Source organism: Toxorhynchites rutilus, chromosome 3 (genome assembly GCF_029784135.1).
Source record: "Toxorhynchites rutilus septentrionalis strain SRP chromosome 3, ASM2978413v1, whole genome shotgun sequence".
Lineage (NCBI taxonomy): Eukaryota > Metazoa > Arthropoda > Insecta > Diptera > Culicidae > Toxorhynchites > Toxorhynchites rutilus.
In genome coordinates this window covers 265391863-265419709 of record NC_073746.1, presented here as the reverse complement: position 1 = coordinate 265419709, position 27847 = coordinate 265391863, and the positions used below count along the sequence as shown (strand labels likewise).

Sequence of the window (27847 nt, the reverse complement as noted above, 5' to 3'; positions counted from 1 at the left end):
CTGTAAGATTTGTTTTTCGTTTGTCTCACCTTGTTATAATACCTTGAACTTTTCATAGAATAAAACAGAACACAACTTTGTAACCGCATGTGTCGTCGCGAGTGTCTTTTATTTCATCAGGAATTCACAATTTCTCACACATTAGTCGAATAACTGTGCTATTCTCCAGCTGTGGAGGATCGGTCCCGCCCACATTTGTAAACAAAACACAATACACTTGTGCCGGAGCTCGCTCGTGATCAGTCTGTCTCTTTCACGCTTCAAGGAAATAATTCCCCTTCTGCTTTCTTCCGTACTGTTTTCATATACCGCTCCCCTAACCAACTTAGTGACGAAACGGCCTCACCTAGTACCATAGACCCGTCAGCAGCAGAAGGGGAATTATTTCCTTGAAGCGTGAAAGAGACAGACTGATCACGAGCGAGCTCCGGCACAAGCGTATTGTGTTTTGTTTACAAACAAAACACAGTAGATTTCCAAGATGGCTGAAGAGTGGTTTTAGCAAGTTGGCCCACCTTAGAATATACTTCTACGCGCCTTGGTATATACTTCTAGGCGCCTTGATCGGCATCATCGATGTTGACAACGATTAGTCTAACCGTGCATAGGTGTATATTTCGCATGGTGACGCCATTTGTATCGATAATTGTCAACAAACATGACAACTATTAACGCACCTGTGATCGTGGTGAAATTTGCTGAACAAACTCATTAGAATCGTGTAGCAACGATCAACAGAATTACTCCTGAAAATAAAGTGATTCTCATCTGCGATGTTCAAAAAATTGCCGTGTAGATAGTAATGACGTACGCTCATATTGACGTCGTCTACAGTTTAACCAGCTGTGTGCTATCTGCAGCATTCCCTTATTTTGGTGCCGGGCATTTCTCTAGCGGGTTCTGAGGTGACTCATTCCGCCAATTTAGGATTTTCCCAAGAACATTACTATCCATTCCATTTTTCATTCAAATAAATCAAGCATAGGGTCTTCGGCAAATATGATGTAAGAATATATTAAATTATACTCTTGTGTTGCTAATATTTTTATAATTTTAGGTCAATTGTGTACCTATTAGCGCTCCTATTGATTTTACAAATTCGACACTCGAATGCTGAAACATACAAATGCACGGTCGAATCTAACGGACCAAAAAGTGAGGAATACTGTGTATTCCGAAATGTTCAATTCTTTCGAAACACAACCGAGATTTCCTTTTCTTCACCGGACGGAGTCGCTCAACCCAACCGGATAGTATTTTTGAATTCAACTATGGTGCATATTCCGCGTGAATTTATTGAGGTGTTCGGTTCAGAACTTACCGTGTTAAAAGTAGAACAGTGCCAACTGCGGTCAGTTACTATCACCGCCAAGATGGTGGCTTTATACGCACGAAACAATTACATTGACAAAGTAATTGTACACCAAAGCGGAGCAAATCCAGTCCTAGAAGAGTTAGACCTAAGCGCAAATCGACTGGAGAATGTCCAGAATATTACGCGTTTCCAGAAACTAAAGCTGGTCAATTTGAGCAGTAATCAAAATCTAGTCGACTCTATGACACTAGATTTTTCTTTATTCCATAAACTTGATGATTTGCGTGAACTATACTTATCAGATGTTGGAGCTTTCTATTTGCAAAACACAAAAGATACAAAACTGAGGTCCCTGGAAGTGCTAGATTTGTCGAGAAATACCATACTTTCAGTAGATTTGCAAATAAATATATTCTACGCATTTGAAAAGTTACATACACTAAAACTGAACGATAATGATATGGACCAAATCGGTTATCCACAACTATTGGAGCTAAAATCATTGAAAACTATTTATCTTAATGGAAATAGTTTTCCCTGCAGATACCTCGAGGTAATGCTAAAGTATCTGCACGAGAATAACATTGCAACGCCATCCGAGCGCCACAGCAATTGCCAGTCGCATCTACAGGAAGTTGATGGTATGTGTTGTAAATATACGACACCGATACCGGTGACCCCATACACACCTAAACCTGGAGACACATCCCAACCTGGAACAACCGAGAGATCGGATTTGGAGCCACACAGCGAGCAAATGCCACCAGCCGATGGTGATGGAGGAAGTGGACTCACCTGGGGCATATCCATCGTAGTGGTTTTGATTCTGATAGCCGCGGCTGCTGTTGGCTTCGTTGTGTACCGGAAGCGTTCTCGTTCCTGAATAACTGTAATGCGGGACGGAGGTGGGAAATATATTTATGATTGATATACAAACACAGTCTCTTACCATAAAGTTACGCTTTATGTTTCAGCATTTATTACCTCAGAACGGCGAAAATATACTAAAAATGTTTATGAATTCGTCCGATTTCGGATTAAAACTTGTTGTTAAGAATAACATACTGCCGGAATTAATAGTATATAATACGAATGAAGTTGAAAACAGTTAAGTATGAAAATATCTGTTAAAAAGTTTATTATTCTGTAATTATTATAAATAAATGATAACATTGTAGAACGCTATAATCGAAAAAAAATTATAGATTGTATATAAAATGATAAAACAATATTTGAATAAACTTATAGCGAAACAGAAAGATGACAATGGAAAGATAGTTGCTCCTGCAAATTTGCAGCTGAAAAATACAAAACGGAGATGTAGTAGGTACTTCCAAGCAGCCTTCAGAAAACAAACGCAGCGCTGCGCTTGAGTTTAACTTTCATCAGCGCGCGCTCAAAGAAAACTCGTATTCTCTCTTGGTGCGAAGAGCACAAAATTCATAAGCACGACAGCGCAAAATGTACCCGGCGCAGAACTCAGATACTAAACATTTCTCGCGTAACTTTTGAAAAGGTCCTATGTAACAAATGTAAACAAATCGAGTTAATAGATGCACGCTATTAGTCTTCAATCATTGAATGCATTACAAAAACAATCGTTCACGTATCTATTTTCTTCATCTTTTTATCGCCGATACAAAAAATATCCAATGTAAAGATTCGGATTTTAAGCACCCGGCTGTTACTTCGGACGCCACTTTCCTCCGATGCCCGAAACGTCCGAAGTAACAAAGCAGTCAAAACAACACGAAGTCGTACTTCGGTCGTTTTGAGTTTTTGTTTCTTACAGTAGTTGTTATCGATTTCAGTTCAATTCAACGGGTGATAACAATAATAATCTGTCTTTAGAACGAAATGCTGATTTTTGGATTGTTGTTTAGTAGTTAGTTTCAAATTCTTATCGTGCAACGTAATATATCCAATGTGCAAACGCGGGCAGTCAAAACGTCCAATGTAACATTTTTCGCTCCTTGGCTTCAACTTTAAACTCAAATCACGGAACAACAGCTACGATTGGTTTTGGAGAGCTATTCTTGATCGCTAGTGGCGAGAGGAGCGATAAAGATCGATAACTTTTAAGACAATTCGCGGAATAATGTTCGGGTCTTCAACTTCATTTTTCTCAAGTTGACGAAAATGTTACATTGGACCTTTTCAAAAGTTACGCGAAAATTGTCGATTCGAATAAACTGATAACTTCACTAATAACAGGAAGCACTATTTCATCGCGAATCACGAATTAAGTGCGATTCACATAAAACATCCACGTCACGTTCACGTTCCGTCACGTCAATTATTCTTCCATGGGATTTCTATTGAAGGATTCACATACACCAGCAACGGCAAGTCGAAGTTCGACGGCAAGTCGAAGTTCCCGTTGCTGGTGTATGTGAATGTTTGCATAAGAACTGCTTGGAAGAATAATTGACGCAACGTGACGGGACGGAACGTGAACGTGACGTGGATGTTGTATGTGAATCGCACTATAATTCTACCGCCTTAAAACGGGTGACGGGAAAAATGAAACGCAGAGCGGAACGAAGTAAAATTACATCCGTACCCGAAGCACAGTGGTCCCTCAGAAATTGTTGGTGGCATTAAATACAAAAATGAACAACAATGCCCGACCGAAGGAATGGTCTAGTGTAGCGATAAACACGCATGTTTTTAAAATTTTGCACAAGTACTACGTTAAAAAATAATGTGATGGTGTTCTAGATAGAGAATTTTATGCTGATTCCGAATTTGTGTTCCGTTTTTAGTTTTAAAAAAATTTGAAGCTGCGGAATGAGTGTTTGAAAGTAAGCACATTTTCTACATTGAATTTATACAAAAGTAGACCTACAAAAAATTCTTCAAATATTTCCAAAGATTTTTATAACAAAAGGTCTTCCTTAGGGTCCCCTCTACACTTATGCACTTATGACCTTATGATGACCTTTATGACTTCTGACCACATTGCGAAAAAATGCCATAAATATTGTGATACCACACACGTGTTTTCCGATTTTTTTTAATTTCATCCCTAAACATATATTTAGACACCCCACACGTGTTTTTCGGAAAATTTCAAATTTTACCCCTCCCCAAGCCCTTACTTTGGGGTACATAATCAAAATGACTCAAAAATAGATTCAACACCTTCGAAAACGCCCGTACATCAAATTTCAAGGCATTTCCATTCGTTTTTAATGCCACCTAGAATTACTGAGGGACCACTGTGCGACGACTGTCCGATCGCTTCTCTACCTTTTTTTTTTCAAAAATAACGTTTTTCAAAAATTCATAACTTTTGATCTATTGAAACGATTTAGATAATCGGCATATTAAATTGAAGTCAATGAACTAGTCTTTTTCGAAAAAATATAACAATTGCAAAAGTATGGAGTACTTACTATTCGCATAGATTTAGTCTTTGTTAATGTTAACTTTAAAAAATCATTATTCAAAAACGAAAAAGAACACATCTTTGATTTTTGGATATGTTATGTAAAAAATCCTCAGCTTTCGAGAAGAAATATAAAAAACAGCTCCCTTGGTCCCGAAACCATGCAAACTATGAAAAACAGATACAATCAATAATCATGAAAACAAAATTCATTTTTTATCGCAAGTATAGTATTTTTCCATAGAAGTCATTGGCTTCAATTTGGTATATCGATCATCTGAATCGGTTTAGTGGATCAAAAGTTATGAATGTTTGAGATTAACAACTAAACATGGCAATTGAGAATTTTCGGAAAACTGAAGGAAAATAGGAAAATTCGTAAAATTAAATCCCCAAATGTTCCACAATTGCAGCGTGATATGTGTTTTTAGTTCATTTTATGTTTACGCTAACGAAATTGATCTTTGTCCGAAAGTGGAAATGTATTAGGCTGTCAAAAAAGTCCTGCGGTATTTTTTTTTGAATTTTCATTTGTTCATAAAATTAGTTACAATCATCTGTTTTAACTCAAATATGCGCCGTTTTGTTCGATGACTTGTTCCCAACAAGATGCCAACTTAATAATACCCCTGTTATAGAAGCTCGCTTCCTTATTGGCAAAAAACTCGGATGGCCAATTTTCACAGGCCTCTTTTGTGGCTAACTTCTGACTACCTAGCTCGTTCGCCATGGACAAAAACAGGTGGTAGTCACTTGGTGCAAGGTCCGGACTATACGGCGGATGCAAAAGAACCTCCCATCCGAGCTCCCGGAGCTTCTGGCGCGTCACCAAAGAAGTGTGTGGCCTGGCGTTGTCCTGATGGAAGACAATGCGGCCTCTGTTTATCAAAGATGGCCTCTTCTTCATGAGTGCTACCTTCAAGCGGTCCAGTTGTTGACAGTACAGGTCCGAATTGAGCGTTTGGCCATAGGGAAGCAGCTCATAATAGATTATTCCTTGACAATCCCACCAAACACACAGCAGAACCTTCCTGGCCGTTAATGAGGGCTTGGCCCCCGTCTGAGCCGCTTCAGCGGGCTTCGACCACGACCGTTTGCGCTTCACGTTGTCATAAGTGACCCACTTTTCATCGCCAGTCACCATCCGCTTCAGAAACGGGTCGATTTTGTTGCGATTCAGCAGCGATTCACATGCGTCGATACGGTCAAAGATGTTTTTTGCGTCAACGTGTGTGGCACCCATACATCGAGCTTCTTTGTGAATCCAAGCTTCTTCAAATGGTTAATAACGGTTTGATGACTTATCCCCAGCTCTTGGCCGATGCTACGGCTGCTACTATGCCGGTCTTTCTCGGCTAATTCAGCGATTTTGTCGCAATTTTCGACGACAGGCCTTCCGGAGCGTGGCGCATCTTCGACGACCTCTACACCAGAACGAAAACGTTGAAACCATCGTTGTGCGGTGGAAATGGAAACTGTATCGGGTCCATAAACTGCACAAATTTTATTGGTAGCTTGAGATGCATTTTTGCCTTTGTCATAGTAGTACTGTAAAATATGTCGGATTTTCTCTTTATTTTGCTCCATATTTGCGACACTATAACTCACGAACGACTTAACCAAACAAAACACTGTCAAGGACTATATTATAGCGCGCAAAATACGTTTCGAACAAGCTATAGTATGACTCGATACAATGAATACAACTAGAACTACGCGCTTACAACGACACCTCGCGGAAATACCGCAGGACTTTTTTTACAGCCTAATATTTTCAGTTGAAAAAACGTTATTTGCAAGTAATTGAAGAACCTTGAACCAGAATTGTGTCGGAAAATAATTTTATATTATAATGAGTTTTGTTAGAAGTACTAGGAAATTTATAGTAAAAGGAAATTGTAAGGGGTCTATTAGAAGATCATCCAATTAATAGTTCTGCGATTGAATTCATGATTGTTCGCTTAGTAAGAATATGTGAGTGTTTGAAAGTATTGATAACACAAAAAAAAATGGCGCGACGAAGTTTGCCGGGCCAGCTGGTAAAATATAAAATGTACAAGCGCTATTTACAATATTCAATTGCTGGGTTACATCGATGAGTTTATCGGCATAGGTAATCCAAACCTCGGCTCATCGGTCTGATCTTCTCTTTCAATATCCCCGTTGTGATTATCATGCTCTAGAAAACAAAGAATTAGTAGAATGCAATGCGAATCGCAATGAAGATCGACTGAAAGTATAACAACAACTGTTGATAAATAAAAATGATTAGTTCATGTACATACCGTAAACCTGAATTAGTAATGAATAAATGAATGTACCCATAATTATATTATGCTGTATGTTTTTTCATATTTCTTTTTTTATTTTTAACTTAAAAATTTCACATTCTCATCCAATGCAAATACCACATAAGATTTTTTTCCAAAAAAATGTAGTCGCACGATATCACACATACATTTCCAGCCATAACTTAATCTTATATTAACTACTCTTCTTACAAGTCATACGTTCTCAGTGTGTATGTCTACAGTTAATTTCTCCTGTTTCCTCCGCGGTACCCTCGTTCCCTCGTTCCACGGCCACCCCGGTTGTTATTCCTGTTACGATTGCCCCCTCTGTTCCAACCGTCGTCGTTACCTCCATGATCAGAGCCAAAATTATTACCTGCGTTATTGAAACTGCTCCCATTGTTGAAATTATTGAAGCTGTTCGGAGGTGGACCCGAATTGAAACTGTTTCCGAAGTTTCCAATGGGAGGTGCATTAAAATTGTTAGACGTGCCGGAATTAAAATTGGGTGGAGGGGCTGCGTTGAAGTTTGGCGGGGGGCCAGGAGGAACGTTAGGATTGAAGTTATTTGTAGGACCTGAATTGAAGCTGTTCGGGCCAGATCCAAAATTGTTCGGTCCCGAATTGAAATTATTTGGAGCAGGACCGAAATTCTTTGAGCCGCCGTAACTGTGGGGACTAAAATTGCTAGGGCCACCGAAATTTGTGGTTCCCTGCGTGAAGTTGAAGTTACCGGATCGATTCTCATCTCTTTTACTACTATCTCCCTGCCACGATTTACCTTCAATGCTAGTGTCATCACCCCCGTCATTGTCATAATTGGAATTGTTCCACTCCAATCCATTGCTGTTGCTATTATGGCTCGTTACGGGTGAAATAGGTCGTCTATAGCTGCGACCGTCGTCGCATTCCTCCTCATCCCAATTTTTCTCATTGTGCTCTGCCCAGAATTTCATTTTTTCTTCCTGTTCACGGCGCTCTTTCTCTCTTAGTTTTTCTCGTTCTCTTCCTTTTTTGCTGTTTCGAAGGGCTATTTCATCTTCCATTTCGTCAGTGTTGAAGTTTATGTCGGGCGGTGGGTTGATATCGAGCTGCAGTAGCGAAGGAATACCCGCCGTTGGATCTGGTGTCGGTGGGGGAGGTGTCCTTCGTTTCATCAGAGAAGTGGACGACAGCAGTGGTTCGGTAGCCTCTGGTGGTTCCGCAGGTTCTATCGTTGTAGTTTTGTTGTAAATGTAGGTCGGATCAATCTCTAGATTCGCGCGACTGGCTAGGATATCGATACCATTCTGTTCCATATTGTTTAGTTCTTCTTCATCGATGGGTGGTATCATGTCGTGCAGCTCTCCAATTCTACCCATCAGAATGTACCGATTCAGGGTTGCCGGTCCCTCTAGAATAGCCGATTCAAGTTCGGAACCAGCTGTAAAAGTGGAGCCAAGTTTATAACACGTTTGAAGGATTTATAAATATTTGATGTACTTACGAAGTACTTGTATTACTCGGTCGTAAAGAATGATTGCTGATGGGGCGATTTTCTTCAGTGGCACTACTCCAGGAGTGTTTTCTACAATTTGTGATATCACTTCCTTGATTTCTTCCGATGCTACATGATGGTCGTCATATTTGCCCGCTTCGTTCCACTGTGCTTGGAAGTTTCGGGGAATCGGTTTGCTGTAGGGTATCTTCTTCTCGCGCATCTTTTCGTTGAAGTTTGTAACATTAGCAAAATCTAACCCAGGAATAACGCCATTGTTGTTGGTTCCCAAGCTTTCAGCAATGTCGATTTTATCTTCAGGTCCCATGCCAGGGATAACGACGTGATCTTCCAGCTCACACTCGTCGAGCCCAGCCAGGCTTGCCGGAAGCGTATTCAAGTTATATTTGTCCCGCATCTGATCACCAGGTCGGTTGCGGGTCCAGAACTTGATGGTGTGATCGTTCGACCCTGAGCAAAGAATATGTCCCAACGGATGCCAGGCCAGCGTCCAAACTATACTCTCATGGGCATTGTCAATACCGCCAACTTCTTTGTCAGTACTACGAAGAGTATCAAATTTTTATAATTTATTTGTTGGGAAACACAGAACATTTCACCTACCCAACGTTCCAGAACAAAATCGACCCATCCGAACCACCGGAAGCGAACAATCCCTCGTGAATCGGATGCCAAGAAACCGCACTGGCTTCCTTCTTGTGGCCTCGGAATACCTGTACCTCTTCGCTCAAGTTTCGCAGATCAAACAGCTTGAGTAAGTGATCACGGGAAGCCGTAACCAGCCAGTTACCATTATCGTTCCATTTCAGGTCCATCACGGTCGATTTATGGGCATGTCTAAGGTACAGACCGGTTAGAGTTTATTTCACAACACATAATTCCATTTGCACACTTACAATGTAGCTAACGCCTGACCACATTTGGGGTCCCAGAGTTTGATAGGTTGCTGGTTATCTTTGCTACCGGATACGATGAGTGCCTTCTGCGGATGCCAGTGGACACACTTAACATCTGCTCCGTGACCTGGAGAAAAACACGAATGAATATTACAACACAAACACCTTCAGTTGCCAGAGGCAATTTTCGCCACAAACCTCGGAGCATTCGCTCTTCCTGACAGCGCAGGAAATCCCAAACGCGCACCGTTCCGTCGTCACTACAACTGGCAAATTTGGAATCCGTTGGGCTGAAGCTAAATTTTGGGTGGGAATAATTGGGTTATTAGCAATTGGCACGGTTAGCAATAAGTTTCATTGTTTTAATCAACTTTATTCATGTATAGGTACAGGGAGGGCTCTCAGTTATTCTCTCGTTTATTTATTTTCAATTATAGGTAACACAAAACAAGTAATGTTTCTGATGCCGAAGAAAGCTGGCGGTTCATCTTTGCGCGGGATCCATCGTGCTTCTATCGTCTTACAAGTGGAAGATGCCATGAATTCCAGAAGCCATATAATGTTTTCGAGATAAATGAGGGAACTGTGAGAAGTGTTCGAGTGTATTTAATCTTTATTTATTTCGCCCAAGAACACAAAATTTAGCGGTCGGGATGCGATGCAACCAATGGAATCGAAAAACGTCGTCCGAAATAGTTTGGAGAATAGAAAGGTGGATTGTTGGATTATGCTCTTTTCTGTTTTCTCCAGACGGGAATGAATGGTCAAATAAAAAGCCCGTGGTTTATGGTATTCGTAAGTGCATTTGCGATTTATTGCTTCCGTTTAGAAAATATAAGAGGGGAACGGTTCTCGAGGCGGGACATTCAAGTTCTGTATTTTTTATTAGAAGCTCCAGAGAAAATAGTACAATCGAATTATAAAAATACAGCTTAATTTACTGGTCAGTACAAGTGTTTTACATGTATTCGATTTTTTTCAGTCTTGAGATGATATCACAGAAAATTATCGGGATTTGGTGCATTTTATATTTGAAATCATTCGTCCAGATCACATTTACATCATCATACGCACACACACTGCTCATTGTTCTTTTTCTGGTTCGATGTATATGAGTCATTTCATCTATCAAAGATTGAATTTAAGAAAAGCTTATACTTATTATATTTTGTTACTCAAATATACATTATGTTTGTATTTTTTTGTGAGTTGATGCCGGGTTTACATGAGGATATATAGAAATGATCTACAGAAATTTATTTTTGTACTCAAAATGGATATTTGTCGCGTTATAGGTTTGTTTTGATTGTTTTATGCCTCGCATCAATTGTTCTCATATTTTTATAAAACAAACAATAGTTTTAGGTAATGGAGAAAAAGTAGCATTCCAAGATGATTAATTTATTGAATGTGATTCATTGTTCTCCCAATATGACAACCTATACTTGAGTAGGATCGACCATGGTCAGTCATCGGGGTATGTGAGGGACATTCAGTACGAAGCCTATTCTCACTAAAGTATGACCCACTAACGTATGAAAATGGGTGATTTTCCATGCGATTATCCTGGTGAATCCATCTATGAATCGCCAATCGTAGCAACCTTGTTGTGCACAGAAAAAAATTGACAGCGTTAAGGTAATATTATACTATCAGGCACGTAGCGTAACCGGCACGGTACGTTTCATGCAAGACAAATATTATTGCGTGTGTTTCAAATGTGTATGCGAATATATAGCGGAACGACTCCGGACATATACAGCACGTTTCAGAGAAATGCATGAAGGAATTCTCGAAAAGAATATTTTGCCGGTGCCGGTCACGAACTCCACGGGCGAGTAGCACCATACATACAAATTAAACGTCCATGTTCGTGGTATGGGTGTGTTCGTCCCTCTTCGGTACGGCATCGGTTCAATCACCAGTAGCTACGCTTGGCTATAGTGTCGACATCTGGTGGCAATATTCATTAAGGGAGACTAATTAATCTCTATCGGATTAGAAGGCCCGAAGGCAGTTTTAAAAATTTGAATGAAAATATTAACTTAATGTTAATTGATTATTCAAAACATACTAATCTTTACTCGACCATTTTTATATATATTGGAAAGTGATGCTTCAATTGAAACACATGTTTATGATATGAAATTTTCTTCACACGCAATTTCGTAGAAGATTTTCCCCCATCTGCAACAAAATTCATTATAGTAATTGTCGTTTCCCAAAATCGTGATACGAAACTCAATTCCGTTGACGCGAATTTACACTCCCGCTCTGAAAACAAATTTCTCCGCTCCATCTCCGCTGTCGGTCCGTACAGAGAAGCCGCTATGCCTGATAATATAAATGCATCATGTATTTGTCTGTCCGTGTCGTTTATGCTACGTGCTGGATAATATAAAACGGCCTTTATACGTTGATTTGCAGCAGCCACGACGAAAACAGTCAAGCAACTGCGCTCGATGCTTTGTTGGTACTGCAAGCTCCACCCAGGAGCGAAGAAATTGGACATCGTGAGGCTTGACGCATTTCGAATCCGGAATCACTGATCATTTTTATACCAGCGTTCGTAGTAGGCGTATCTGAAATCTTTTGACAACAATTTGTTTGGAAAACTTATATCTTTCGACGTCAAAAAAATTCACGGTGAACCATTTCGTTTTGAAGAAGTTGAACAGGATGAAAGAGAAGAAATATGATTTTGAACACCCATATTAAAAATTCGGCGGTTCGGCGACCGTTCGGTCAGGTATTCAAATCGCGAAATCGCTGAAAGCAAGGCGCGTAGAAGTATATCCTAAGGTGGGCCAACTTGCTAAAACCACTCTTCAGCCATCTTGGATGTCTACTGTGTTTTGTTTGTAAACAAAACACAATACGCAAAAGCTCGCTCGTGATCAGTCTGTCTCTTTCACGCTTCAAGCAAATAATTCCCCTTCTGCTTTCTTCCGTACTGTTTTCATATACCGCTCCCCTAACCAACTTAGTGACGAAACGGCCTCACCTAGTACCATAGACCCGTCTTGGCTGAAAGTGGCTAAGTCGATCGCGTATGATGTGCTGAAGCGTCTCCCTGAACGTACAGCTGTTTTTCGGATGGATCAGAGAACGCGTCGTAGAGCAACTGCTAGAGAGCTGAAGTTGAGAGTATTGAGAATAATTAAGGCAAACTCGGGACACTCGGGCTACGACATCGCCTAAAATACAACTCTTATCAAATTACCATCCGGAGAATCCGTATGCGAGAAGGTTTTCGTAATTTCCCTGCCTTCAAGCAACCAAACAAAACGCTGAAGTAGAATCTGATGACCAGAAGACGCGCTCGAAAGTTGTACAGCAAGGTTTCGACGAAGTACGAACTGTGCATGCTAATCGATGACGAAACTCACGTGAAGATGGATTTTGGACAGCTCCCAAGCCTGAAATTCTATTAGGTCAATTTCAGAGGAGATATCTCCATCAAATTTAAGTTCGTTTTCGATGATAAATTTGCCAGCATGTTCTTGATTTGGCAAGGGATTTGCAGCTGTGAACTGAAAACCAAGGTTCTCATAACAAACAAGACACTGGGCTCGAATATGTACAGATTGGACTCGATTATATATAGTCGACCTTTTTTTTTCAACAATTATGTACAAATACTATACATAATCGAATCTCAAGAAATCATTTTTTTCATTAATGTATGAATGTCAAACATTAATAGAAAAATACCTTTTTTGTGATTCGATTATGTATTGGATTCAAAAATTAACGTTGAAAGTGAAATTGCGATTATATATAATCGAGTCCGACCTGAATGGGTAAGTGTGTCAGCAGAAACGCTTTCTTCCGTTTATGAAGGCTCACAAAGTTGCGGTAAATCTTTTTTTTTCAGATTTGGCAAGCTCCCACTACAGTCTAGTGGTGCTTCAGTGGTACTGTGACAATTGAGTCGATTACATTGCAAAGACCTCAATCCTCCAATCGAAAAATGTTGGGCAATTGTCAAGCGGAAATTGAAGAAGAGTGTCGAAGTGACTGGGAATGCTTCAGACATGGAGAGATCGTGAAATAGAATGGTCGCTGATGTTGACCAACAGAGATTCCAAACTTTGATGGAATATATCCGAAGAAAAGTACGGAAATTCATCAAAACTGTAACGGATATTTTTTTCTGAATTGAACAGTAAATTATCTGCATTTTAATATAAAAACATTTTTCGTGTCTTTATCCAATCTAGAGATACAACTGATTTCGTGATTTCGGATTCTAAATGTCTGAAGCCTTAAGCGGTCCGGTATCTGCGACCTCTCCCTTCTGGGGAAAGGCGTGAGCGTCCAACGGAAGCCGGCCATTCGATCGTAAAGTACAGCAAAAACTGAAGACGAAGACCGAGGGCTAGGTAGCATCATAGTTCTGGGTCTTGGGCAGGAAGATCGGAACGACCGGTTAGACGGTGAAGAAGTATCTGGCCAAAGTGGACAGATTTATGCTGAAGTGTTGGTTATCGAAGATCTCATCAACCGTTTATAATCCGAGTCTTTGACATAAGTTTTTCAAATGATTAATTTCACTGTTAACCGTTACTAAAGGTCGACGTGTTTTATTCGTGCTTTAGTGGTTATGAGCCCAGAACCCAGAACCTATAAACCGGTAGATTCTCAAGGTATTCGAAATAGGAAGATGACCACAGGCGGTAGTCAAGGCGCTGTAGATGCCAATGGAAGAGGTAGGACTGAAGCGGAAAGCGTTGGAGTCAGCAAGAGTTCTGTGTTGCTGCCGATAATTGAAAAACTAAGAGAACGAGAGAATTATTCAACGTGAACTATTGCGATGCGGATGATTCTAGCCAGCGAAAGAAGATGGTCAGCCGTTGACGGAGATTACGATGGCGTTTTCGAAGGGAGTGAAGTTACCGGCTCTGACCACGATTTGTCTAAGTTTGGAGAGCTATAACTACAGCCTGGTGCAGGACGCAGCGAAAGCGTAGGAAGAATCTGGAATCTGCTTTCCAGAACAGCGAGTTGACCAGAAAAATTGGATTACTCGGAAGTTTACGTAGGTTCGGATGATCAACTGTACTAGTGGAGAGGCGTATGTGGACCAATCAATGAGCGCGAGCCACAAGTTCGCATTCATTGGATTCGAGGTGGACGGTTCCTGACTCGAGTCGATTTTGCTGATGAGTCTTCCTGAACAGTACGAGTCACAAGTATTGAAACGACTTTGACGGCAGACACAGTTAAGTGCGATTCACATACAACATCCACGTCACGTTCACGTTCCGTCACGTCACGTTGCGTCAATTATTCTTCCATGCAATTCTTATGGAAGCATACACATACACCATCAACGGAAAGTCGAAGTTTCCGTTGCCGGTGTATGTGAATGTTTTCATAAGAATTGCATGGGGGAATAATTGAAGTAACGTGATGTGGATGTTGTATGTGAATCGCACTTTAAGGTGAAAATTTTACAGGACATACTTGATTGTAGTTGTTACAATGTTTTTGCTTTGGGAGACGAAAAGACCAATGAATGATGTTTCGGTGCCACCGTCCGTATGACATGGGCGAATCAGCCGTTTGTCAGTTCTGTTGCTATGGACCATTACGTCGGAGCAGCAAACCGTATAAGCCCGAACAGATGGGTTTTCACTTCTTCAGTACAGCTGAAAACATGCGGTAACATTTGGTTTCATCGTGACCGAGATGGGTAATATTTGTACAATTCAGAGGCTGTCCAAATACAGGTTGTTTAGACGCTGTCTAAATAGGCTAACGTTGGTAAAGTTAGCTTTGATTTTCCGCTCCATATTTTCAGTACTAAATGAGAGACGAAAAAGCATTCTCGTTAAACTTCAGACAGAGAGATTTTCATTTTCAAAATCTCTTTCTCTCTGAAAAAGAATTTTCGGTGAAGAAGAAGAGCTGAAAATTTCAACATTGCACAACTCATCGAAAACTAGATTGATTGACTGAATACTTATCTCGCAGCTGAGCGAGAATTTCGATCTCTGGATTCATTTTAGGTTAAGGGATCTTCGCAAACAAATGGTTGGCGACAGCTTATTAAGCAAACAATCGTGACTCGAGTCACAAGATGCTTCATTGACTATCTTCTAATAGGTCTTTTTTGAAGTTAGAGGCGGATGATCTATAATAGAGAGAATTATTCCATTATTCAATATCCCAATTGAACGGTCCGAGACCTTTGCGGTTTAATTTTGGGTCCTCAAAATTTACTTTCATTTACGTCATGTCTCGGTTTTGCTCCTTTATTGTACGTTATCTTGCTTTAGCACAATTGGGCTTAAATCCTCTTTTATTTAAAAAAAATAATAGTATTGTATGAAGTGCTCTTTTCAAACTTAAATGTTCAGTCGACTGTTTCATTTATCCCTTTCGTTTATTTTAATTAGGATGTTATTTAACGATACAAATGATAACTCAAGTACCTTTCTTCGTAAGAGAAGTAACGAAGAACAAACACACTTTTTGAACATTTCATTGGTGGAAAAATTGGTCGGTAAGTTTATTTTCATTAGTATTTTACGTTCGACATCAAGTTTTATTATAGTAACAAAAAATTACAGTTTTTCGGTGAAAACCATAACTCGCCCTGAGGCGGTGTTGGGCAGTTGAGCGAAAAAAATCAGACTCCTGCTGAAGTGTACTCTACTGAAAATTAACATCGAATACATCTGTTTTGCAGAAATTGAGTCTATTTTTGTGTTTTTTATGGGTTTGTTTTTCACCACGGTATGGGGACATGACGAAGTAGATCCTGAAGACGGCTTCGGGAGCGATGGTGAATACTACAATGACCAGGAAATTGAAGAACAAAAAAAAATAGATAATAAGCAGTCAAATGTGTCAGGTCTACATGTAGGACCCGGAAGGTTCACTGGATCTGCAGACAAAACTGATCCGAAGTCTACTGAATTTAAAAACATAGAAAAAAATCAGATTTCAGATCAATTTACAACTGCAGCAGTATTGTTTTTATGCTTTCCATCATAAGGAATAACTACTACGAGCAGTTCAAAAGAATTTTTTTTTCAACCAGATGTCCAATCCCGCCTTTAGGCGGATTACTGGTTTTTTGGTATATATAAAAAATCCGTGACCTAAAAAAATTGCCGTTATTTTTTTCGATTTTCTCATCAAAAATACGATCTACTATAGTTTTTTCACGCGGATAGAAAAAATTGGGTTTCAGAGGGTTAAGAAATCAAACAAGACAAACACTACAGAAAAAACGCCAGGGGCTAACCAGATTCAACGGATGTATTCTTATGGAAGATGAAACGTACCGTATGCGTGACAATGTTTGCACCATAGTACAAAAAAAAAGTTTCCGTCTCACCTGTGCATATGATGCCTTGGTTTTTGTTCATACACTCTATTCATATCATAATAGGCTGCGAGGAAAAGAATCCGATTTCATTAGTTTGATAGTTGCACCATGACGAAGTGGCAGCGTATTCGTGATTTGTCCCACTTGTCCCATGTCGCAAAAAGACATTTCAATCGCCGTGGGACTGTGAAATGGGTCTTAGACCGAGAAGATTAACGACAACTATACGCGAAGGTGGTCCGAGGCCAGCTCGGATTGCGAGGGTTTTTTTTTAAATGACACTAATGTTCCTAGAGGAACTTCGCCGACTCAACGTAGTATTACTTGCGTCATTTTCATTAGTACTTAGTTGAGATTTCTTTGGCAAATAAGACGCCTTGAATGGATTCTGAGTGGCTAGCTTTAGAATACGCGTGACCACAGTGCAAGATGGAGAAAATTCCTCCGACCAGAACGGGAATCGAACCCAAACCCCCGGCATGTTAGGTTGACGCTAACCACTCGGCCACGGGAGCACATGGATTGCGAGGGGTTTCGCTGCCATCAAAAGAAAGTTCTGGCGAAACCAGTGCGTTCAATGAAGTAAATTGCGAAGGAAAGCGGGATTGTAAAGGAAGATTGCGGGACGAAGTCGACGGCATGAAAAAAAAACTCACATGATAACCAACCGCATCCGCGAGCTACGAGTCGAGCGATGTAAGAAAAATCTTGGACTTTCTCAAGCAAAAAAAATCCGGTAATCTTCTTCACCAACAGGAGCATGTTAACCGTCGAACCCGTATTAAATATCAGAATCGAGAGCTAGGTTAGTTCACTCCTGGTAAGAGTCCCCGCACACTGCAGACTTTTTTCCAGTCGATAGTTTGGTCGGGTTGGGTTGCTAGTGCGCACACCGAGCCAACCAAACAGTCGGGTTGGTCAAGAGTGCGCATACTAGCCAACTTTCGGCCGAATATTCTCGAACGACTGTGTATTTAATTTGTGTTTGACAATAGAGAAGAGAACGGTGAAGGAAAATCAAAAATATTCAGAGAGCATTGGGTACATCCCATTCTCAGCGATTCGCACGGCACGTATGTCGAATGCCAAAATTGAGAGCGAATCGAGAGCGAATTGAACAATCGGCCGATAAACGATCGTCGTGTGTGCGTAGATCGATGTTAGCCAGTACTGATCAACCCTTTCTCTACGAGCGTCGTCTATAGACGACATCCGAGCGATGCGCTGTGTATACGAGCGTCGTCTTTAGACGACATCAGGCTGATACTGTACATCGATCACACCAGCGCGGTATGCATTCTTTTCGGCGCAGTGCACACTGCCGTCGTGAAAGGGTTAAACGGACGCCCGATAGTTGACCGACAGAATAATTTGAATGCAATCGGGAAACCTATCAAACTTTTTTATCGGCCGGTTCTGAATCGGTGTAGTGTGCGCATGTGCATATCGCTCCGTACTGATTAAGTCGGCCGACCAAACTGTCGGCCAACAAGAGTATCCAGTCTGCGGGGGCTCTAAAAGGCGTGGTCGACGCGCATAAAAAACGTGTATCTGACCAAGTATTTTGCTAGTGTTATGGTGTATGGGTTGGTGGCTTCCGATGACAAAAAATGGACCCTGTGTTCATTCCAGAAGGCGACAAAGTAAACATCTAAATCGAGATTCTAAGTAGATGGTTTCTTCCGTGGATCAAAGAGCAGTACGGAAGTTCGGGAAGCGTGTAGAGGCCGTACTTGTAGCGAGTTGAAACTAGATCAATGATTAACACAGTTTAAGACTGTCAGAAACATTACCCTTTTGAATAAATAAAAAAGCGAAACTGAAATTTTTGAGATTTTTTTCTTTTATTTTGACTTTGCACAATGGTGCAAACATTATCACGCATACGGTATGTTAAATTGAACTTCAAACAGCTTCCGTCACATAAGTTTGATGTAACCAGCAGTCGCGGAGAGTTCCCAAGAAATATGAATTTGTTTTCTACGGACAAGTTTGTCGGTGAGACGATGATCTGTCAGGGAATCTGCAACTGTGGCCGAAAGATTCCGATTTTCCAGTACCAACAATATGACCGGACAGCTATACATCAACGAATGCTCGAAAAACCGTGTATTGTAGTTTATTAGGTTCCATCGGAGCTATGTCAAGTTTTGGACTGATTTGACAAATTGTGATAACGCGATAACAGAGTAGACGTTATTGAGAAAAGGGTAAATTCCTCAATTTGCCACGGTTCTGCCCAAACGGACACATACTGGAAAAGCGGTACGTATCAAGCCCAAAGTTCGAATTTGCATTGGAGGGGATTAAAAACCGTAAAACCCATATTTTGTCTTGAAACTACAATAAATACAGAACAATTTGAAACATATCCGATTGAAAGCTTAGCCGTTGTAAAATGGCCGATCTTTAGTGTGAGGATGAAGAGAGGCTGGATCCCCTTTGTTACGATTGTTGCAGGCACGTAAGGTCAATTAGGATTCCTGAGAACTCACGATTGTTCGCTTAGCAAGCGAATGTATAACCTTTCGACAATAAAGACCCCCTCAGTAACCGTTTCTTGCAACTTTGAATTTTGTTACGAGAATTGTTCAATGTTCTTAGTTGCTGTGAAAGATTCGACTATATACATCGAGTATTTCTATTCTTATAGAAGTTGCTGTTTTCAAGGCTAGAAGCGAATGAACTTTGTATTTTAACGACTGTAGAATAGCGAAAAAACAAAATCTATTCTGTCAACCAATGCTGTTTATTTATAATATAAAACAGTGCACAATTCCAATGATTTTAAAATTCATTAAGGGGTTCTAAATAGAGTGAACCCGAATTGAGTAAAGTTCATGGTACATCCACTTCAGTGGCTAGGAGTATTCACAAATGGATTCGCAATTGCCATCTTTATCATGAACATCGTTCGGAACTTTCAGTGGAAGTGGCTACCATCGACAACGTTGGGAATGATTATCTTCGAGAAATGGCCCAAAAACTCTATCATTTCAGTGATCGTACAGTCAAACAGACTCACCAGAAATTACTGGTTTTCAATTTTGTGCGAATACTTTGATGTGAGAACATCTTGGTATCGTGAGTACAACATCGGTTTGAAGGCTGATTCAATGCTTTTCCGAAGTACAAAAAGGCGATATGTTGCATGTTTAATGCATATTGCATGCCGGTAAGGCTAGGACAAATTAGACAAAACATGAAATAGATCCCAATGTTAATACTCATTGCGAGAAAGATGTGTATTGAAAAACTCAATTCTAGCTGAAAGTACATTGCTAATTGTTTAAATATCCCAGTGCAAAAATATCGCATTCCAGCTGCATGAAGCTAAGACGAATGGCCCTTGATGAAAAGATAAAAAAGGATTTCACTTTGATAATCGCTGCGAAAAAAAAATAAAATAGAAAAACTAAATTCCGGTTAAAGGTACGGTGTCATCAGCTTCAAGTGATTTAACGTACAGCATTCATATTATTGTTATAAGTTATATGAATCTTCGAAAAAATATAAAATTATCACAATTATACAACGTTCACTCACGCTGCTGCATTCATACATTCTTTCATTTATTTGTTTTGTCACGTCAAAGACAGAATAGGTTTCAGGCGAATACTACTGTTCAAGGGATGAAGTCAGCAATTGTACGGATTGGACCCTATCATTTTTATTATGCTTTGCTTCTAGAGACCAACGCATGAATAACATGAGCCAACTGGTACTGTCTTTTTTGTTCAAATTTGATGATTCAAAGGAGCAGATCAAGAGAATAAAAAAGGTATACTTAATCGTGAGCAGATAGGTGGTAATTAGGCAGTACACAAAACCGGCAGCCAGTAGAAGCCAACAGGGATCCCATTGGTTTGCTTCTGGCGACGGCGACTTGCTGATGCTGTAGCGGTAGTACCTGATTCCTCGGATGGGTTCCTTATGGGCTTGGAACATCTTTACGTTGTTCATGTTCGACTGCCAGTACTTGACGAAGCCGTTGTGATCCCCGGTTACCATCCAATTGTCGTTGTGCGACCACACCATCGTTCGGACAGAAACATCATGAGCCTGAGGGGAATTTATAATTATTGAAAACAGAATAACATGTCGCAGATTATAATGATTGAATTCATATTTTTGTCAGTGTATTACTTAGATATTTTGAGATGGTTAACTTTGAAATTACACAAAATACCACTCAAATAAATATTCCAATATCTGACCAAAATCTGATTGTATAATTGTAATTGTTTTTGAATCTAATTCTTGTGTCTAGACATATATGAAGTATATCGAATCCCTAGAACAATAACCCAGATCATATTTTTAGTACGGTAGAACCCCGATTATCCGCTTGAAAGGCAAGGTCACCGAGGGTACCGAGAATCCCGGTTAACGCAATGAAAAACAATCCAGATATCATTAAACTATTCGTCTGTAAGATCATCTGTATATAAGTGATCAGATAATGTAAAAGACATGACTAAAGTGAAAGAGCAAGAGCCTACTATTCATTGACGAATTTTGAGAAACCTTTTAGAATTACTATGGAACTCGCGATCGCGGATCATCCGCTTGTGGATAATCGAGGTTTTACTACATAACATAAACGCATGAAGGCAAGCTCCACAAAAAAATAGCCAGAGTACAGTTAAATGAAGATTGTATACTAACTCGATACTTTGTAGATAGCTTTTTACGTCAAATTACCTGCAGAATTGTTTCGAAGTTAAAGGTTAACCCATTCCAAAGGGTAAACTCCCCCGAGCTAGCGCCTGTTACTAGTCGCCGACCCTCCGGCGTCCAAGCGAGTGTGAAAATCGGGCATCGCATTTTATTGGTTGCCGTTTTAACGAAACGTGTCGTGACCGCGTTGATCGGGTTGTCCATGTAGCTCGGCGGAGGAAGTAGTTCCGGAATGTAGATACACTCGGGCTGCAGGGTGCGCCGATCACGGTAGTCCCGTTGCCAAGTGCGCGTCTGCCGATCGGATAGAGCAAACACGATAATACCATACATCTCTATCTTTGCCGCCACTTTCAAGGTCAACTTACCTCCAGAGCTTTAATGATAGATGCATTGTAATCCACTGTTTTACGCATTACCGATTTCCGCAAACGCTTTCCATCGAAGTCATCCTGCGTCATGGGTGGACCGCCGCGGAACCCATTGAAATGATGATACGGTCGATGATGATAAAAGTTATGCTGTTGCTTCTGCGATTGAGGATTTTGATAACTGAGAATTCGATTTATCGGGGGAGGGTTGGCAAAATTGGGCATCGGATCTGGCGGCGGTTGTGAGAACTCCATCGCGTAATCTTATTCCCTACTTCGATCTAGATTGCATATGTTGGTTTTGATATATGAACAATATTTTCACTGCTTTCACGACCAATTAAAATAATGTAAAGGTCCACATAAGACAGTTGTGCATTTTTGCAACCCCTCCGGATCGATTCAACATTCACGATTCACTGCTTGACGTTTAATAGTGAATTTTCTCGATTAATAAACTGGAGTTGTTGCTACTATGAAAAGCCACTAAAGCTGGTTGGAAAATTTCCCAAAAATACTGAATATTCTAAACTTTTCTTTTCAATACCTAACAGCGCGTGAAACAAGCGACCATTTTTACCATTTGACGTTTCTGACACTCTGGTTTCGTAAGCACAGTTCACACTGAAAACCTATAACACTCAGAGAAACAATTGGAACATATGACTCTCATCTGAGTAAGGGATGTCCCCATACCACATGGGCACGTGATATGGATTACGTAAATATCCACGAGGACACGTGGACAAAACGGGGACGGTGACATTGTATGCGTATTGCACTTAAATATTTAAAAAACACATTCACACCTATATTTAAAAATAAATTACATTGCTTAGCATTTTCAAGATGTTCAAACTTTCCGCTCATCCTAAAATATTTGTACCTATCTAGAATAGGGTTAAGATGCCTAATGTTCATTTCAAACGCATCTTAATATTTACAAGAATTCATGATTTTTGAAGAAGAATGAAATTGGCATGGAAGTAAAAACGATAACAATATGGTGTCATGTAACTTATAGCATAGAACAGTTTCTGAGAGAATTACCTGGGTGGTTTAGCACCTTCCTCTCTCTCTCTCTCTCTCTCTCTCTCTCTCTCTCTCTCTCTCTTCCTCTCGATATGATGCCATAGGGGACACTTTGGAAAGATGATTAGATTGTTTAGATTAGATCTCTCCAATCCTTTCTCCCTATCAGTCTATTGAACGATTCTCTCTTGGCATGATGTCATAAGGGATACTTGGAATATTCGTGATGACAGTGGTACAGTGTCGACGTCTGCGGCGACTTTCAGTTTGGGGCCATAAGCTGGGACCCAAATTTGATAGTGTAATATCTGTCAGATGAAAATGAAAATGAAAATTTCTACATCATGTTGTTTAATTACTTGAAACACGTGTTTATGACTCTTATTTAACCATTTCTCGCGTAACTTTTGAAAAGGTCCAATGTAACATTTTCGCCAACTCGAGAAAAACGTAGTTGAAGACCCGAACATTATTTCGCGAATTGTCTTAAAAGCTATCAATCTTTATCACTGTTTTCACCACTAGCTGTCAAGAATAACTCCGTAAAACCAATCGTAACTATTGTTCCGTGATTTGAGATTAAGGTTGAAGCCTCGGAGCGAAAAATGTTACATTGGACGTTTTGACTGCCCGTGTTTGCACATTGGACATATTACGTTGCACTATAAAAATTTGAAACTAACTAATAAACAACAATCCAAATATCAGCATTTCGTTCTAAAGACTGATTATTATTGTTATCACTAGTTGAATTGCACTGAAATCGATAACAACACCTGTAAGAAACAAATTCCAAAACGACCGAAGTACCACTGCGAGTTGTATTGACTGCTACTTCGGACGTTTCGGCCGTCGGAGGAAAGTGGCGTCCGAAGTAACAGCCGGGTGCTTAAAATTCGAATCTGTACATTGGATATTTTTTTTATCGGTGACAAAAAGATGAAGAAGATAGATACGTGAACTATTGTTTTTGTAATACATTCAATGATTGAAAACTAATAGCGTGCATCCATTAACTCGATTTGTTTACATTTGTTCCATAGGACCTTTTCAAAAGTTACGCGAGATTTGTCTTTACATTTCTGACATTTTTACCTCAACTTTTCTTCAACATATAAAATTGTCTTTAAAAACTATTTTCGAATGAGATTTTTTCACCACCTACAAAAAAAGTATTTTTTTCATTTAAGTAGAATACTAATTTTTCTATTATATGTACTCCCGTGGTCGAGTGGTTAGCGTCCCATGTTATCATGCCGGTGGTTCGGGTTCGATTCCCGTTTTGGGAGGGGGATTTTTCGTCGAAGAAATTCCTTCCGACTTGCAATGTGGTCACGCGTATTCTAGAGCTTGCTACTCCAGAATACATTTAGGGCGTGTGTTATCCGGCATAGAAATCTCAACTGAGTATTACTAATAGAAATGACGCAAGTAATACTACGTTGAGAAGGCAAAAGTTTCACTAGGAACGTTAGTGATATCCAAGAAGACTAATTTGGTAAGGAGAAAATAATTTTCATTCATAATTTTAATTTTTAAAAACGTGTTCATTCCGCCTGAAACTCAATTATCATCTTTAACGCTCCATTAAACCCGTAAATTGTTATCACTAGTTGAATTGCACTGAAATCGATAACAACACCTGTAAGAAACAAATTCCAAAACGACCGAAGTACCACTGCGAGTTGTATTGACTGTTACTTCGGACGTTTCGGCCGTCGGAGGAAAGTGGCGTCCGAAGTAACAGCCGGGTGCTTAAAATTCGAATCTGTACATTGGATATTTTTTTTATCGGCGACAAAAAGATGAAGAAGATAGATACGTGAACTATTGTTTTTGTAATACATTCAATGATTGCATCCATTAACTCGATTTGTTTACATTTGTTCCATAGGACCTTTTCAAAAGTTACGCGAGATTTGTCTTTACATTTCTGACATTTTTACCTCAACTTTTCTTCAACATATAAAATTGTCTTTAAAAACTATTTTCGAATGAGATTTTTTCACCACCTACAAAAACAGTATTTTCTTCATTTAAGTAGAATACTAATTTTTCTATTATATGTACTCCCGTGGTCGAGTGGTTAGCGTCCCATGTTATCATGCCGGTGGTTCGGGTTCGATTCCCGTTTTGGGAGGGGGATTTTTCGTCGAAGAAATTCCTTCCGACTTGCAATGTGGTCACGCGTATTCTAGAGCTTGCCACTCCAGAATACATTTAGGGCGTGTGTTATCCGGCATAGAAATCTCAACTGAGTATTACTAATAGAAATGACGCAAGTAATACTACGTTGAGAAGGCAAAAGTTTCACTAGGAACGTTAGTGATATCCAAGAAGACTAATTTGGTAAGGAGAAAATAATTTTCATTCATAATTTTAATTTTTAAAAACGTGTTCATTCCGCCTGAAACTCAATTATTATCTTTAACGCTCCATTAAACCCGTAAACGAAGCTAAATCCCGTCAACGCGGATAGGCTACATATTGATTCTACACCTATGTGTACGAGACGTGGCAATTGAACCCAGGGTTGCCAATATAATTTTTCAAAAAAGTGGAATATTGCTCTTAAAAAATGGAAAAAACTGGATCCTGTGAAATCGTTTAATTTTAAAAAGTTTGGCTTTGATTTATCTAAAATTTCCAACGAAGCGGATGTAGTACCGAAATAAACCATTAACACTCCTATACTCGCGCATTGGTCTGTCAGACCGAGAAATCAATAATTCGTTAATTTCTCAAAAATTTCAACACTACGACTTTGCGATTCTCTCTAGCTTCGTTATTCGTCGTTCGTCATCGTTCAACGTATCGCATGTGTTGGTATAAAGGGGATGTGTGCCACTTTTTCAACACTTTCGGTCTGACACACCGACGCGAGTATAGGAGTAACTTTTTTGTACAAGTGCCATTTTTCATATTCTAGAATATTGTTGAATGAAATGTATAAATTAATGTTAGCGGCGTGGAATATTTATTGAATATAATGCATAAGATCATTAACGGACTATTCTTATTTGATTCCAGTCCCTTTTGTAACAGGATTGAACATATCCATATATTAACTATTCGTCGTTATATTCGTCGTTAGATTCATACGTTTAAAAGCAAAATATGAATGTTTGACTTTCGTATAGTTATTCGCTAAATATCATGGTCATACATATACACACTTGTGAAAGAATTTCACTAATCGGTGGCTTATGGAAATTTTTAACAGTTACAGTTTCGGAGATATTTTTTTATAATGGACAATATCTACAAGAAAACAAGAAAAAGAAAAAGAAGTTCCTAGAAATCCTTTTATATAATCTTTTTATGTCCCATCTAAAAAAAGGCATTAATTCTTAGTTTACCAAGAATACAGAGAAAAAGAATATTAGAAATATCTTCTTCTTCTTGAATGGCGTTAACGCTCCCTGTGGAACTTTTGCCGTCTCAACGCATCAACTAGCGTCATTTATTAATACTTAGTTGAGATTTTCTAAGCCAAATAACACGCCTTGAATGTATTCCGAGGGGCAAGCTCTAGAATACGCGTGATCACAGTGCAAGTCGAAGGAAATTTCTTTGACGAAAAAATCCCCCGGCCAAAACGGGAATCGAACCCGAACACCCGGCATCATAATATTAGGCTGTCAAAAAAGTCCTGCGGTATTTTTTTTAAATTTTCATTTGTTCATAAAATTAGTTACAATCATCTGTTTTAACTCAAATATGCGCCGTTTTGTTCGATGACTTGTTCCCAACAAGATGCCAACTTCATAATACCCCTGTTATAGAAGCTCACTTCCTTATTGGCAAAAAACTCGGATAGCCAATTTTCACAGGCCTCTTTTGTGGCTAACTTCTGACTACCTAGCTCGTTCGCCATGGACAAAAACAGGTGGTAGTCACTTGGTGCAAGGTCCGGACTATACGGCGGATGCAAAAGAACCTCCCATCCGAGCTCCCGGAGCTTCTGGCGCGTCACCAAAGAAGTGTGTGGCCTGGCGTTGTCCTGATGGAAGTCAATGCGGCCTCTGTTTATCAAAGATGGCCTCTTCTTCATGAGTGCTACCTTCAAGCGGTCCAGTTGTTGGCAGTACAGGTCGGAATTGAGTGTTTGGCCAGAGGGAAGCAGCTCATAATAGATTATTCCTTGACAATCCCACCAAACACACAGCAGAACCTTCCTGGCCGTTAATGAGGGCTTGGCCACCGTCCGAGCCGCTTCAGCGAGCTTCGACCACGACCGTTTGCGCTTCACGTTGTCGTAAGTGACCCACTTTTCATCGCCAGTCACCATCCGCTTCAGAAACGGGTCGATTTTGTTGCGATTCAGCAGCGATTCACATGCGTCGATACGGTTTTTTGCGTCAACGTGTGTGGCACCCATACATCGAGCTTCTTTGTGAATCCAAGCTTCTTCAAATGGTTAATAACGGTTTGATGCTTTATCCCCAGCTCTTGGCCGATGCTACGGCTGCTACTATACCGGTCTTTCTCGGCTAATTCAGCGATTTTGCCGCAATTTTCGACGACAGGCCTTCCGGAGCGTGGCGTATCTTCGACGACCTCTACACCAGAACGAAAACGTTGAAACCATCGTTGTGCGGTGGAAATGGAAACTGTATCGGGTCCATAAACTGCACAAATTTTATTGGCAGCTTGAGATGGATTTTTGCCTTTGTCATAGTAGTACTGTAAAATATGTCGGATTTTCTCTATATTTTGCTCCATATTTGCGAAACTATAACTCACGAACGACTTAACCAAACAAAACACTGTCAAGGACTATATTATAGCGCGCAAAAATACCTTTCCAATAAGCTATAGTATGACTCGATACAATGAATACAACTAGAACTACGCGCTTACAACGACACCTCGCGGAAATACCGCAGGACTTTTTTGACAGCCTAATATATATTAGAAATATTAGAAATATGCAAACTTTATATTCCAGAACCTTTATCATCTGGTAATTATCTAGAAGAAGACCCGAAAAACACGCAACAACTGCATGCAATGTAAAAAATATGTTTG

General features: G+C 39.9%; 2 protein-coding genes across 2 annotated transcripts; one reads left to right on the top strand and one right to left on the bottom strand.

Annotated features, from left to right (window-relative positions):
- The first annotated feature begins 467 nt into the window (after positions 1–467).
- LOC129774770 (uncharacterized) lies at positions 468–7026 on the top strand. Its single transcript, XM_055778720.1, has 3 exons — positions 468–1004; positions 1058–2220; positions 2290–7026. Exons 1-2 carry the CDS (start codon positions 1000–1002, stop codon positions 2196–2198), a joined length of 1146 nt encoding a protein of 381 aa, XP_055634695.1. The 5' UTR covers positions 468–999; the 3' UTR covers positions 2199–2220; positions 2290–7026.
- A 7-nt stretch (positions 7027–7033) lies between these two features.
- Positions 7034–22379, bottom strand: LOC129774769 (pre-mRNA 3' end processing protein WDR33). Its single transcript, XM_055778719.1, has 8 exons — positions 21782–22379; positions 21438–21707; positions 20644–20795; positions 9590–9687; positions 9392–9518; positions 9099–9332; positions 8484–9037; positions 7034–8420 (listed from the first exon to the last, which is right to left on the bottom strand). The coding sequence occupies exons 1-8, from the start codon at positions 22037–22039 to the stop codon at positions 7240–7242; spliced, it is 2874 nt and encodes a 957-aa protein (XP_055634694.1). The 5' UTR covers positions 22040–22379; the 3' UTR covers positions 7034–7239.
- Between the last annotated feature and the right edge of the window lie 5468 nt (positions 22380–27847).

Coding starts and splice junctions, on each gene's coding strand:
- LOC129774769 (XM_055778719.1), bottom strand. CDS start 22,039: ATGGAGTTCTCACAACCGCCGCCAGATCCGATGCCCAATTTTGCCAAC. Junction 9,038..9,098: donor ATTTTGTTCTGGAACGTTGG/GTAGGTGAAATG, acceptor TACTCTTCGTAG/TACTGACAAAGAAGTTGGCG. Junction 8,421..8,483: donor CCGAGTAATACAAGTACTTC/GTAAGTACATCA, acceptor CCACTTTTACAG/CTGGTTCCGAACTTGAATCG.